This window comes from Leopardus geoffroyi, chromosome C1, assembly GCF_018350155.1.
Source record: "Leopardus geoffroyi isolate Oge1 chromosome C1, O.geoffroyi_Oge1_pat1.0, whole genome shotgun sequence".
Classification (NCBI taxonomy): domain Eukaryota; kingdom Metazoa; phylum Chordata; class Mammalia; order Carnivora; family Felidae; genus Leopardus; species Leopardus geoffroyi.
In genome coordinates this window covers 157,200,467-157,216,553 of record NC_059328.1, presented here as the reverse complement: position 1 = coordinate 157,216,553, position 16,087 = coordinate 157,200,467, and the positions used below count along the sequence as shown (strand labels likewise).

Here is a 16,087-nt window from a genome sequence, read left to right as displayed (position 1 = left end):
TTATTTGTCCTAGTTCTGCGAAAAATACTACTGGTATTTTGATAGGGATTGCATTGGGTGATATGGATATTTTCTCTCTCCATTTGTGTCTTCAGTTTCTTTCATTAGTGTCTTACTATTTTCACCTTTTTGGCTAAATTTATTCCAAGATATTTTATTGTAATATTCCTTTAAAATTATTAAGGAACTCTAATTTGAAAGTATATTTAAGATCACTTTCTTGGCAGTCTCAAAGCTTTAAGCCTAGACATTGTGGTGTTTTAACGGGAACAAATCCCTCCCCCTCTGCACCCCCGTTTTCTGCACTTGATAGCAAGCATGATGGTCAGATTTGTTACAGTAGTAATTAAGCGCTAGAAGAAATGGGACACTGGCCCCATGCAGATTGTGCCTTTGCTTGGATCAACTGGCACTGAAGGTGTCTTTTTCCCTTTTCAGGCTTCAGGCTGTGATGGGTCGGAGATTCCGGACGAAGTGAAGCTGATCGGGTTTGCCCAGTTGAGTGTCAGCTGATGTATGTCCCCTGACATCTCCCCCTGATCTGTCATGCCCCCACCTCACACCATTTCCCTCGATCTTCTTCCCCCATCCCTACTCCCTCCCCCTTACTCCCAATTCCCACAAAATCAGAAGATTGTGAAGAGTCTGGCTTCAGTGACATGGGATAAAAAAGAATTTTTTTAAACTTACAACACTCCGAGTTCTGCTTTATTCTCTAGCAATCCACAGTATGAGAACAAGCAAATGCCACAGCTGCACGACTGTTGCTAATTTTTCCAAAAGCTATTTAATATTCTTAGCAATCAATTCGGATATCCCTTAAGTGAAAAGAATCTGAAATACACTCAGGTGGTCCTATTTATTGGCAACAAAAGGAATTTTTCTATCAGAAGCCTATTTCTTCTTTCATTGTTGTTCTTTCTGTTCTACTTTAATTGTACATCTGACAATACTGCCTCTTTTATGTTGTATTTAGAAATTAATATCCTTATAAAATTAAGATTTATTAGCCAAACTTGAATTCTAGTTTTAAAACTGACTGTGAATTTTATTTTTCATATATTTATGCATTACACACCTTAGCTATAAGAAGAAAAGTTTTTGATTATATGCTTCTTGCAGTTAATCTCTTGTTATTTAAACAAAAAAAATTCAGGTCTATCTTTGGAGTATTTATAACTTTTGATTTTTGAAATGACTGAATTAGGAACTTAGATGCTTATTCTTTTGGTTTGTTTGCCTAAAAACCAATCCACAATCTGATTGTCTCTTGGGAGAGGGAGGTGCCTTGCAAACTTTCATATTAAGAATGTGCCTGAGGCTGCTTTACTCTGGAATAGTCTCAGATCTAAAACTTCCTCTACATAAAGTGGCATATGTAAGTGTTGCTTCATTGGAACATATAGAATGCTATATAAAATGTTGCCATTCTATTAGACTGCTAATTATGTACCCATCTCTGATTTGACTTCTCTGTGATAGGATTTGTTATTCCAAAGGTGATAAACTTGAAGATACCAGAATCTGAGTTTTACTTGAAATTCTGCAGAATACCCAGATGGAGTGAAAAATAGAAAGGGTTTTTGTGCAATGACTAAAAAAAGGTAAAATGCTGTTAAGTTTCGAGAATAAATACTTTCACGTTTCGAGAATAAATACTTTCACCCAAGTAGCCCTCTGCTTGACTATATATTAAGGAATAGTAAACCTTAGGATTTTCAAAATTGGAGTCTAAACTTTCAGGGAGGTGGGCTCCCAGGATGGTACCATTGCTCTTTCCTAGCTAACCCTAGATATGGCAGCTCTTTAATGTACTTTAAAAAGCAAATATATATTACTAAGGAAAGAAAAGTTATTTATAATTGCCTTGTCATAATTGTTAAGGTGTTCTAGAGCCATTTGCATACAACTTAATGTAATTTCATTCCATTCTATTGTTTACACAACAATTACTCAAAGATGACTGCAAAGGTAAAAGGAAAATAAAAGTGTATTGCACAAAGAGATGGTGTCACATGGTTTCCTTCCTTCTTCAGGTAGCACCTGCATGGCAGCAGTGAGATTTTAGCACTCCCATGCCTCCCAAGAACTAAGGAGGGAAAAGTGCCCTAAAGGGAACAAGGCATCCATTCAGTCTGAGGATCAGGTTTGACGATTATTCACACTCCATGTAGTAGGGCCACAGGGAACGAGAGCAAAAAAAAATTCCTTACAGGCAATTCATTTTAGCCCTGAGGCTTGGAGTGGTTAAGTGACTTTTCCAGGGCCCTTCACAAAGCTACTTACAGAGCTGGTCTCCCAAGGCCCTGGTTCTGATATTCAGAGCATGTTCTTAACACTCTATATAACTTGTAGACGAAAATAGTATAAGACCCTCATCTTCTGAGAGAGTCAAACATACCTGAATAACTGGAGGACCTTGTTTTGCAACATAGTGATAAGTATCATATAATATCTGTTTAATGTATGTCTGTAGTCCCACATCTTTACTGCTAGCATTTGAGAGAGTTTATATACATCCATACAATAGGACAAAGATTTTTTTAATAAGAAAATTTAGGATGAAGGGTCCATAAGAACTGGTTAACAGTATGAATGCAAGGGTCAAGTTCATGCAAAGAGGTGTCTGCGTACAGCCCACTCGTTTTTTTTCCCTTTCTAAAGTTAGGAGAAATACAGTTTTTCCTAGTACTAAAGCCTGCAATGAATTTTCCTCTAGGCAGTTACATTTAGGTATTCAGAAACTTCAATACTCTCCGAACAGCCCTACAAATACATACATAGTTAAGTTTTGAACACTTACCTTTTCTAGTGCTTTCAGCAGATGCTCAGAGTCATGTGATAGGAAGTGCCAGTACCAGTCAGCAAGGAGCTGAAAGCATAGTCCAAGCAGTTACCGTCACTTGTGCTCTAGGAGGACACAGTAATCAAACGGTTTAAAAGGAACGAGTGCACTGTATGACCACGACTGTTTCTCTTAGCCAAGCTTTTGAGGAAAGAGGACATACAGCAATGAAGCATTCAAGGACCCAAGCTCCACTGAACACGTATGTCGTATTATTTGGATAGATTCATATGCCTTGACAAACAGGTGGGGTCACAGCCTCTTAGGAAAATCAAGGCACCCACGTCTCATACCTAAATACACACAAAAACTTTTTAACATCAGTGTGCCTCTATTATGGTCAACTTGTAAAGCTGTAGTAATAGAAGCAAGTTCCCTTTTATCTCATTTGAACTCCCAATGTATTGTCCTTGTGCGAAAAAAAATGGTTTTCTGCATTTAAAACAACTTTTAGAGATCCTTATAAGTCATGTGTGATAAAAATTTCTTATTTTTCCAGGAAAAAAAAGTAGCCTTTAGTTCCCCATGTGTTCCATATCTTATGTGCTGGTAAACATGGTGAATGGCCCCCACGTCTGAGTAGGGTCAGGTAGTAGTCTTTAGACGAAGACCCAAGAATTCCCTCAAAAAAATATTCCTACATACAATGATGTTGGCATGTAAAATTTTCCTATTAGGAATTTTCATTCACTCATTTCAGTAATGCACCTACAGTCTATTTAGTTTTAAGCAATATACCTCCCGGGTGAACCCTCCAAGTTAAATTACAGAGATGGTGAATATAAGCCCAATTCACGTTGGAGGGCTTCTGCCAAAACTTGGGATTTGCATTTGACAGTAAACGATCTTTTTGTTTTTTCTTGGAAGTACATTTGATAACAGAAGCTGTTGCTTAGTGAGGCCCACTGAGGTGGTGACAGTGAAATCATATGATCAACTTAAAATAAAATGTTATCAATTTCTTATAACTGAAAACATGCTTCTAATTCACCCCAAAGTGGCCTTTATACAATTATGATTCCACTTAAAGGGAACCCAGATATACCTGTTTTTCTGCTGTACATATTTATATTGCCAAATCCTAGCTAAGAACGCTCTCACCAGGATATTTAGGGGTAGTTTGAATATAAGTAGGGTGCCACGGTGGGTGGTCCTAGAACATTCCCCCTCAGGACTGGAATGCCCCAGCCTGGAAGTACACGCTGCTTTCCAGGGTTCTAAGTTTCAAGAGGTCTATTACAAGGCCTAACAGCCATAAACAAATGGCTTTCAAGTGATAATTTCCATTGTGTATCTTCATGAACTAAAAATTCAACTATAATGAGTTTGATTATAAGTGAGTGTTACCTTTAGGCTAATGCAACACTGCCTGGAGTTTGGTGCTTGGGATGTGCACTGTCAGGAATAATAGAAATATTTAAGGCATGTAACTGGTGCAGACAGTAAGAAAATATGTTTAAAATGATAAAGTGACTCACTCCCTCAGTATATCAATTAACACCCAAACCACCACCAAAAATGAGGGAGCTGGCACTCCACTGGAAAAGACAAGGCATTAAAAAATGGTCAAAAGTACCTGTTTCCAGGGGCATCCGGATGGCTCAGTCGGTTGAGCATCTGACTCGATTTCAGCTCAAGTCATGCGTGATCTCATAGTTCGTGGGTTCAAGCCCCACAACCAGCTGTGTGGTGATGGCACAGAGCCTGCTTGGGATTCTCTCTCCCCCTCTCTCTGCCACGTTCCAGCTCTTGGTTGCTCGCACACGTGCTCTGTCTCTCTGAATAAATAAACAAACATTAAAAAAAAAATACCTGTTTGCAAAACGTCCCAGTGGTTGCCCAGCTGATATTATGCCACGGAGAAAAATGCATGGTCAAATAACAGTGATGTCCTTTTATCTGCCTTCTTTTGCCTTGCTCACCAAACCTAGCTGGGTAGTTTGGGTATCTAAGAACAGTGAAGAAAATCCACATGATTAGATTATCAGCCACTGTGCATCCTGTGCCAAACCAACGGATACTGTTTTCTAATCGAGCATCCCCAGGTGGAAACACTAAGACACATAAAACTTCCCCCTACGTGAGTTATAGCATACAGAATATCATTAGCTGAAGTTTGTTGAGCCCTTATAATTTAGCTCATAACTCATCAAAGGGCAAGAAATGTTATTAAAAGTTACAATCTTACTCTATTGTTATTTGAATTTGCTACAGAATGATGAAAGGGCAGTAATAGAATAATCATTCCTAGAGTGTACTATCCCTCATGTAGAAAACCGTCTGAAGAAACCAAGACTTGTAATTTATCACAGAGGAAACTGGCTTACTTTCTAGATAGAATATTCAGTAAAAGCAGGCCTGTAATCTGGGAGGAGGGAGGATAATGTGCTTCTTTACAAAATGATGTAGACGATACTCTGGTCCAGCCTTCACCCAGATGAATAATTTGGTGTTGAACAATTCTGGCAGCATTTAGATGTGTTAAGTAACATAAAGTTCAAAATGAATGGTGATCAGAGGAAGGTTGTGTGTATACTCAGGTAGATTTTTCACATACCTCAGTCTTTTTTTCTCCTCTCCAAACTCAATGGGATTCTGAAAAAGGAAACAGAATCAAAATGAAACAGATGATTGAGGAAGTATCGTACTGAAATGCCAAGCACTGTTCATGCATGTTATTGGAAAACCCAGACTTCAGATCCAGCACTATTTTCCCATGCTCTAGAACATTGTAATGAAGCTTAGCTGTATACAGTATCAAATCTGATTCACAGTAGTCCTGTGATAATGTTTATATGTACACTGAGTCACAACGGAAGACCTAATTCTTATTGAGGTTGAGGATTGTAGCCAGTAAGAGTTTGAAAGCCACTCCTTTAAGCCATTTTGAATTTTTTTTTTTTATTCTTGCAGCCAAAAGCAGTCACTTTGCTAAGTACTTTACATCTTCTCATTTAATCTTAAAAACTCTGTTGGCTAGGTTTTATTACACCACATTAAAGATGAGAGAACTAAGCCTTAGAAGGACTAAGATGCCCAAGCTAACACAGTGTCAAATATGAGGCAGGACTTGGAATGTAGGTAAATCTGGTTCTAAAGCCCACGCTCTCAATCATATCAGACAGCCTCCCTACATGATACAAGACATACGTTATTGCAGGCTTTCTCTGGACCATGCACTGAACCAAAGACTTCCTACCTCACCTTACTTAAGCCTCTCAACAACTCTGGGAAGTTGGTTTCATTATCTGCATGTTACAGATGAGGAAATAGATGTACACAGGTCTTAAGTAACTTCTCCAAGGTCAGTAGGTAACAGGGACTGAACGCAAGTCAGGAGGACTCCAGAACACTTCCACTGTACCTTAGAGAGCTGCCTCTCTTCAAGGCCTATACAGATTTTGTGGGGCCTGAAATTTCTATGATTAAGGGTAGGGAACTCTAAGTTTGGGTGCAAAGTTACTTGTGGCAAATAGATACCGAGTCTTGCAAGGGGCCCTGACCGTTACTCCTGGTAACTTCTGCCACCGGGTCACAGATGTTGCATCTGCTTTTCGATTCATGATTCATATTAGAACTTGTATATTCATCAGAATCTTTTGTGATGTGGCTTCCAAATCTAGGAAGGGAAGTAATTTTTCCAAGATCAAAGAACGCGAGATGGTAGTTTGAGAAGGGACAGTTTCAGCCTGATTATTTTAAGTGCCTTTAAAAAAAATAAATTCCAATGTAAACAAAAGAAAAACCAATCACATTCCTTAGTAATAAAATATAAAACCAATGTACCTTCTGCTCAGGCTTTGTTGCCAACTGTCAGTGTGACCTCACCCAAGTTCTGTTTCACTCCACTAAGCCTCAGTGTACTCATTTTTAGATTGAGGGGGATTAATTAGTTGATTATTAACTTCCTTTCCAACATGAACATTCTAGAGGCCTAATTGAGCAAAGGAATGAATAAACCGGTTGCTGCTTGCCTGTAGTGGTCCATCCATTCAGCTGTAACAGTCGAGCTGTTGGTGAATTGAGTTTTAGAAATTCTAATCAGGTAATTAGGAAAGACTTGGTAGTACAGGGAGAGTCAGGTTCAAACTACTTCAAGTTAAAAAGATGGGTATGTTAATTAGCTTGACTATTTCACAATCTATATGTATATTGAAACATCAGGTTGTACACCTTAAATACATATTGTTTTTATTTCTCAATTATGCCTGTGGACACGGTCTTAAGAGAGGTAAAATATTTCTACTTTATGGCTATCCCGTAAGCACCTAGTACTTCACAGGGCCCGTTCCACCAAGCTCTTTCTTTCCTCATAGAGCTCCTGTTACAAGAGGAAAGGCAGGAAGTGTGTTGAGGAAAGGAGAGGTGAGGAGAGAGACACCTGACCGACCATCCTACCCACTCATACTGCCTGCCACGTGTGGGTAAAAGCAGCCACAGCGTCCCTGTTGACTCCTATGAGCTAAGTCAAAACCAAAATCTTAGAAATCGCATATCCCTATTATTTCTAGCATTTTTGTTTTATAGTTAATAATGATTAAAATTATTAAAAATAGTTAACATTACTAAAAATAGTGACCACAGAGTACCTACCTTATTCCAACTGCTTTTCATACGTATTATCTCTTAATCTTATTATAACTATGCAGGGGCGCCTTGGCGGCTCAGTCAGTTGAGCGTCCAACTTCGGCTCAGGTCACGATCTCATGGTTTGTGAGTTCGGGCCCCCGTGTCAGGCTCTGTGATGACAGCTTGGAACCGGGAGCCTACTTCTGATTCTATGTCTCCCTCTCTCTCTGTTCCTCCCCTGCTCACACTCTGTCTCTCTCTCAAAAATAAATAAAGATTTTAAAAAATTAAAAAAAAAATAACTATGGAAAGCAGGTATGCCTGTGTCTAAATTACAGATGAAGTTCAGAGAAGTAACTTATCCAAGATCAACAACAAGTGAATGGCAGTCCTAGAATTTGAATTCACATGTATCTTCCTACTATACCACATTGTCACCCAGTTAAATCTGCATCGTCCCTATATTTATTATAATATAGTATTATGTGTTATATATAATTAAAAAATAGATTATTTAATTGCCTTCCAATCAACCAATAAGCTGCTTACAGGAGCAGTTTCAAAGGAAACTTGGTAATGTTGTCTGGTACAGATCCTTACTGAATATGTGTTGAGAAATACAATATAACTGGCAAGAACAAAAAATCCATTAGGAGACATGTCTTGTTGAAAAACAATGACTACAATCAGACCAGCAAAGAATCCGGGCATAAAAATTGCAAATAGTAGTTACAGGGTGATCAAGAAAAGGACAGTCTGAGTGGTGACGTTTTCAGCTGTTCCTCTGTTGGCAGCCTTTCAAACCCACACGACTACTAAATGCATTAGTATTAGGAAGACTGTGATAACACTACAGTCAGCTGTGTAAAATGAATTTAAGAGTGACTGACAGATAAGTAGACTTGAAGTAGCAAATTGCTGAAAAGATCATCTCGGAACTGTGAAGCAGAATGATACTTTGGTGTGGGTTAAAAGAGAAAGAGTTGACATGTCCATCACGAGAGCCACCTTGGGGATCAGTCAAGTACTTCAACTTCTCAGAACCAGCATGGTATAGAATAAGGTTCAGTGTCTCATTGAAGTATCACCTGGACAATGCTCACTACCATAAAATTCACCTTTAAGTCTAAATCCTTTCTATTCCTCACTTTGTTAGCTCTTTGCCCTTAATCAGAAAGATAGGAGACTTGTATTTAAGCAATGGTATAATGCTGGGCTCTTTGTGGCAAGCCCTGTAGATTTCAGGTAATAGTTTGGTATTGCCTCTTTAAAAGAGTATCATCAATGTCTGTGCTCCATTTGTGCAGGGAGACTTTGCATTTGGTTGCTGAGCCTCAGTATTTTACAGCACAGCATTCTAGACACCCCGATCAATTAGACACTTAAGAAGGGAGCTAAACCATGAAAATAAGAACTCTGTGACATTTTATTAACAGCCATACATGGAAGACTTAGCTTAGGGAAACTGTGCAATAATTGAATGAATGGATGAATGCTATGTTTATACAATTCCCTCACATTTAGACTGAGTATACTTTTTAAAAGATCACAGGATTTCAGAAATCATCTGTTTTAATCTCCCGGCAATCTTTCTTGGAACCCAGGCTTTCTAACTCCCAGCCTTGTGTTTTTTGTGCTCTGCAAAGAAAGAAATTCCCTTACTATTAAGGAAGAAATATCATACAAATATGAAACCAGTTTTTTGAGTCGGGTAAATGTGTTTCTGAAGGTTTTAATCTTAGAATATTTTAAATGTAGATGATCCCCAAAATATCATCCACAGAGACAACAGGTCAAGAATAACCACAATGAGTATACAAGGAGATTTGATATATAAACAAAGTTTCATCAATTCACCTTGAAACCCTTACCTGCAGAAAAATGATTAATTTTCAACAATGACTGAGCCAGGGAAGCTTATCTACTCCTGCATTCTCTGATGAAGACAGCTAAGGCTCCATATTCATTCTCTGTTCTTGAGTTTGCAATTAATAGTTATGAGGTGGCCATATTTGGAAAGTCAACCTCAAAAGAGCCCTTTGACTAAAGCCCATTCAAGATGATGGAGAGACAGGTACTTGACTATGAGGACATTTTCTTCAAATACATTGTTAAAAGAGCATCATTTGGGGGCACCTGAGTGGCTCAGCTGGTTGAACAGCTGACTCTTGATTTTGGCTCAGGTCACGATCCCAGGGTTGCGGGATCAAGTCACACGTTGGGCTCCGCACTGAGCATGGAGCCTGCTTGGGATTCCCTCTCTCTCCCTCTGCCCCTCTTCCCCACTCATGTGCTCACTTTCTAAGATAAAAAAGTAGACAAATAAAAATAGAGCAGCACTGTGTCCACCTAGCTCAAAACACAGGAGGATAAGAGTGTAGTTGTCAATAATTTTTATAGCTTCTTATGTAAATATGAAGCTTTGTATTACCCCACATAGGTCTTAAGAAAATACAATCAGTACCTGGTCTACAAAAAAAATTCTTATGTACAAATTGAATCATCTGTCTCCTTTCTCAATGCATATCTTCTACCAAAGACCCCCCTGCTATGCTGGTAGTAGAGATAGAGAGTTGTGGGTCTCTTAAGTTGTTTGGTTCCCCAGCACCTCCACAATCTCCTCTCCTACTTTACTCTGCTCTCTCAACTTCAGGCATACCCAACTTCCTTGTTGCTTTTTTAACATGTCAGTCACTGCTTTAGTTACTCTTTTGGAGATAGTCTTCTCCCAGTTCTTCTTAGCTAATTTCTTCTCCAGGTTTTTGCATAAGTGTTACTTTTTCAATGAGGCCTCCCTGAGCTTTGTATTTAAAATTGAAACCTTCAAGAGGTGGTCCAAGATGGTGGCATAGGAAGACCCTGAACTCACCTCCTTTACAAACACACCAATCTACACCTATATATTGAGCACTTCCTCCTGAAGAACTGAGGGCTTATTGAACAGCATAAAAAAACAAATGATACGTTCTCCTGTGGACCTGCCCCCTCCAACCTGGCCTCAGTAGGAGTTTTCTAAAGTGGCTCCAGGTCCCCTTCCACAGTGGACCAGCACAAACCTTGCTAACACCATGTCCCTGCACATTTTCCTGCAGACCTGCCCAACAACATGCCCTCAGCATCAGTCCATCCAAAATGGCACCACAAGCATGGCAGTGGTGCAAGCAGCCCTGACAGGGGTCAGCATCACCCCAAAGTGACTCTTGCCCCATAGAGAGGACACAAAAACCACACATGCCAGTTCATCTGTGGCCCCAGAGTGGGCTGGTTGCAGACATCTGCTCTGACTGCATTCCCCACCCACCAACAAACGCTTCTCAGGGACAACACAGGGAGAAAACCCTGTAGCTTGTTGCTACTGCAGCCCTGCCAAATGCCTGGTCTGACCGAAGCTAAGCCCAAAGCGGCCCAAGACTGGCCCACTAATAACACAGGGACAAAGCCTTGCCCACAGGGTGAGCCAGTGCAGACAACTAGACTGAAGGGAAATGTGGCTCCGCCGCAACAGTAGGGATATGCAAACATATAGGAGATGCCCCTGAAGTGCCAGGTTCTGGTGAACAGGACTTCTTCATAAGGCCACTACATACAAGAGCAGGAAATGTAGCCAACTTTCCAAGCACATAGAAATAGACATAAGGGGGCAAAATAAGGAGACAGAGGAATATGTCCCAAATGAAAGAACAGGACAAAGTAACAGCAAGGGAGGTAAGCAAAATGGAGACAAGTAACATCACTGGGACTTGAGTAGAGGACCTTAGTGAGTCCCTCAATAAACACAGATAACATAAAAAGGAACCAATCGAAGATGAAGAACTTAATAACTGAAATTAAAAATACACTAGATGGAATAAGTAGACTAGAAGAAGCAGAAGAACAGACCAGAGACCTGGAGGACAGAGTAATGGAAAACAAGCTCAACAGGAGAAAGAAAAAAGACTTAAGAAGAACTGAGAGGGGAACTGAGCAACATCATCAAGGGCAGTGACATTTGCACTACAGGGATCCCAGAAGGAGAACACAGGAGAAAGGGGGCAGACATTCTATCTGAAGAAAAATAGCCAAAAGCTATCTGAATCTGGGGAAGGAAACAGAAATCCAGAACTGGGAGCCAGAGAGCCCCAACAAAATAAACCCAGTGAGGTCCACACAAACGCACATAGGAATTAAAATGGCAAAAAGTATTGATACGGAGAATTTTAAAAGCAACAATAGAAAAGAAAAAGGGGAGCGCCTGATGGTTCAATCAGGCATCCGACACTTGATTTCAGCTCAGGTCATGATCTCAATGGTTCATGCAATCAAGCGCCACATCAGGCTCTGTGCTGACAGCGAGGAGCCTGCCTGAGATTCTCTCCACCCCTCCCCTTTCCCCACTCATGTGTTTCCTCTTTCAAATAAATAAACTTTAAAAAAAGAAAAATAGTTACATACAAGGGAAACCCCAGAAGGCAATCAGCTGAATTTTTAGCAGAAACTTTGCAGGCAGAAGGGAGTGGCATGATATATTCAGTGCTGAAAGAAACAAAACCTGCAAACAAGCATACTTTATCAAGCAAGGCTAATATTTAGAATAGAAGGAGAGCTAAATAGTTTTCCAAACAAAAGTTAAAGGAATTCATCACCATTAAACAAGCCTTACAAGACATATTACAGGGTACTCTGTGAATGGAAAGGAAAGACCATAAGCAGGAGTAAGGAAAGTAGGAAGCACAAAAGCAGTAAAATTAAATATATCTATACAAATAATCAGTCAAGGGGTTCACAACATAAAAGGATGTAAAGTATGACACCATACACCTAAAATGTGGTATGGGGTAGGGAAGTAAAAGTTTAGTTCAAATTAGAGCTACCATCAACTTAATATAGACTGCTATATGCATAAGATGTTATATATAAACCTAATGGCAACCACAAATCAAAAATCAGTAATAGATTTGTAAAAAATAAAGAGAAAGGAATCCAAGTATATCACTAAAGAAATCCAGAAAACTGTGAGAGAAGAGAGCAAAAGAATAAAGGAACAGACAAGAACTACATAAAACAAGTAACAAAACTGCAGTAAGTGCATACCTACCCATAATTACTTTGGATGTAAATGGACTAAACACTCCAATCAAAAGACATAGGGTGACAGGATGGAAGGAAGGAAGGAAGAAGGGAGGGAGGGAGGGAGGAAGGAAGGAAGGAAGGAAGGAAAGAAAAGAAAGGAAGGAAGGAAGGGAGGAAGGAAGAAAGAGAAAGAAAGAAAGAAAGAAAGAAAGAAAGAAAGAAAGAAAAAGAAAAAAAGAGAAAAGAAAATAAAAAACAAAAGAATAAGACCCACCAGTATGCTGTTTATAAGAGACTCATTTCAGACCTAAAGACACATGCAGATTGAAAGTGAAGGGACAGAAATGCATTTATCATGCAAATGAAAGTGAAAAGAAAGCCAGGGTAGTAATACTTCTATCAGACAAAATAGACTTTAAAACAAAGACTGTAGTAAAAGACAAATAGGGACACTATATAATCATAAAGGGAACAATCCAACAAGAAGATAAAACACTTGTAAATACTTATGCACCCAAGATGGAGTGCCCAAATATATAAAGCAGTTAATAACAGACGTAAAACGAGTAATCAATAGTAATACAAAATAATTGGGCATAACATCCCACTTAAATCATTCAACAGAAAATCAATAAGGAAACAGTGGCTTTGAATGACACATGGGACCAGATGGATTCAACACACATATTCAGAACATACCATCCTAAAACAATACACATTCTTTTCACATGCACATGGAACATTCTCCAGAATAGATGACATGTTAGGCCACAAAACAAGTCTCAACAAATTCAAAAAGACTGCAGTCACATCATGCATCTTTTCCAACTATAATTCTGTGAGACTAGAAATTAACCACAAGAAAGAACACAAATACATGGAACTTGAATAATATATTACTAAGCAATTAATGGGTCAACCAAGAAATTAAAGTGGAAATCCCAAAACACATGAGGACAAATGAAAATGGAAACACAATGGTCCAAAAGTCTTTGAGATGTAGCAAAAGTGGTTCTAAGAAGGATGTTTATAGCAATACAGTCCTGCCTCAAGAATTAGAAAAAAACTCAAACAACCTAACCTTACACTTAAAAGAGCTAGGAATAAAAAAGAAAGAAATAGAATCCAAAATCAGTAGAAGGAAAGAAATAATAAAGATTCGAGCAGAAATAATTGATATAGAAACTAAAAACAGAGACCAGATCAATGAAACCAAAAGATAGTTCTTTGAAAAGATCAACAAAATTAATAAACCTTGAGCCAGACTCATGAAAATGAAGAGAAAAGGGACTCAAACAAAATCAGAAATGAAAGAGGAGAAATAACAACTGACACCACAGAAATACAAAGAATTATAAAAGAGTATTATGAAAAAGTATATGCCAACAAATTGGACAACCTAGAAGTGGATATATTCCTATCAAAATACAACCTACCAAAATTGAAGCAGGAAGAAATAGAAACTTTGAATGGACCAATTACCAGCAGTGAAATTTAATTAGTAATTAAAAAAACAACAACAACAACAACAGCAACAACAGTCCAGAACTGGATGGCTTCACAGGTCAATTCTACCAAACGTTTTAAAAAAATAATACCTATTTTTCTCAAAACTTTTCTAAACAATAGAAGAGGAATGATAGCCTCCAAATTCATTCTATGAGGACAACATTACCCTGGTACCAAAACCAGATAAAGACACTACCAAAAAAGAACTATAGGCCACTGTCTGTGATGAACACAGATGCAAAAATTCTCAACAAAATATTAGCAAACTGAATGAATCCAACAACACCTTAAAAAAGTATTCACCACGATCAAGTTGAATTCATTTCTGGGATACAACAGTGATTCAATTTTTGCAAATTAATCAACATGGTATATATCACATCAGTAAAAGAAATAATAAACCATATAACCATACTAACATCATGATTTAAAAAAACTGAAAAAAACTGAAAGCTTTTCCCCTAAGATCAGGAATGAGACAAGGATGTCCACTCTCACCACTTGTATTCAACAAAGTATTGGAAGTCCTAGCTATAGCCATCAGTCAACAAAAAGAAATAAAAGGGATCCAACTTGGTATGGAAGAAGTAAAACATTAACTATGTGTAGATGCCATGAAACTACATTTAGAAAATCTAAAGATTCCACCAAAAAAACTACTAGAACTGATAGATGAATTCAATAAGGTCAAATGATACAAAATCAATATACAGAAATCCATTGCATTTCTATACACTAATAAGGAAGTAGCAGAAAGAAAAATAAGAAGTCAATCTCATTTACAATGGCACCACAAATAATAAGATACTAAGGAATAAACTTAACCAAAGGGGTGAAAGACGGGTACTCTGAAAACTGTAACATTGATGAAAGAAATTGAAGAGGACACAAATAAATGGAAAGATATTCCATCGTTGTGGATTGGAAGAACAAATGTTGTTAAAATGTCCATTCTACCCAAAGCAATATACAAATTTAATGCAATATATAACAAAATATCAGCAGCATTTTTCACAGAACTAGAACAAATAATCCGAAAATTTGTATGGAACCACAAAAGACCCCAAGTGGCCAAAGAAGTCTTGGGGAAAAAGAACAAAACTGGAGGCATCACAATTCCAGACTTCAAGCTATATTACAAAGCTATAGCAATCAAAACGGTATGGTACTGGCACAAAAATAGACATATAGATCAATGGAACAGAGTAGAGAGCCCACAAATAAATCCATAATTATATGATCAAATAGTATTTAACAAAAGAAGCAAGGATATGCAAAAGGGAAAAGACAGTCTATTTAATAAACAGCTCTGGGAACCGTGGACAGCTACATATGAAAGAATGAAACTGGACCACTTTCTTCCATCATACACAAAAATAAATGCAAAATGGATTAAAGACCTAAATGTAAGACCTGAGACCATAAAACTCTTAACAACAACAACAACAACAACAACATATAGCCAGTAAACACTTGGACCTTGGCCCAGTAATAGTTTTCTGGACTTATGTCCTCAGGCAACGTGGATTAAAAACATAACCTAAATATAAGATCTGAAACCATAAAAATCCTAGAAGAGAGCACGGGTAGTAATTTATTTGACATCAGCAGTCACATTTTTCTAGATATGTCTTTTAAAGCAAGAAAACAAAAGCAAAAATAAGCTGTTGGGACTATATCAAAATCAAAAGCTTCTATACAAGGAAACAATCAATGAAACAAAAAGACAACTTACTGAATGAGAGAAGATATTTGCAAATAGTATATCCAATAAGGGGTTAGTATCCAAAATATATAAATAACTTCTGCAACTCAATACCAAAAACCCCCAAATTATGCAATTAAAAATGAAAAGACATGAACAGACATTTCTCCCAAGAAGACACATACAAATGGCCAACAGATATATGAAAAGACCCTTACCATCACTCATCATCAGGGAAATGCAAATCAAAACCACAATGAGATATCACCTCACACCTGTCAGAATGGCTAAAGTAAAAAACCCAAGAAACCACAAGTGTTGATGATGATGTGGAGTAAAAGGAACCCTCACACACTGTTGGTAGGAATGCAAACTGGTAGAGCCACTATGGAAAACAATATGGAAGTTTC

General features: G+C 38.2%; 1 protein-coding gene across 4 annotated transcripts in view; it reads left to right on the top strand.

The window, feature by feature from the left end:
• The window catches only part of STK39 (serine/threonine kinase 39), a 324,651-nt gene extending 322,647 nt beyond the window's left edge, over window positions 1–2,004 (top strand). For all 4 annotated transcript variants that reach the window (XM_045480088.1, XM_045480087.1, XM_045480086.1 and 1 more), the window contains one exon: window positions 439–2,004. In XM_045480088.1, coding sequence (XP_045336044.1) covers window positions 439–513 — 75 coding nt within the window. In that variant the 3' untranslated portion in view covers window positions 514–2,004. The remainder of the gene's footprint in view (window positions 1–438) is intronic.
• Window positions 2,005–16,087: the final 14,083 nt, after the last annotated feature.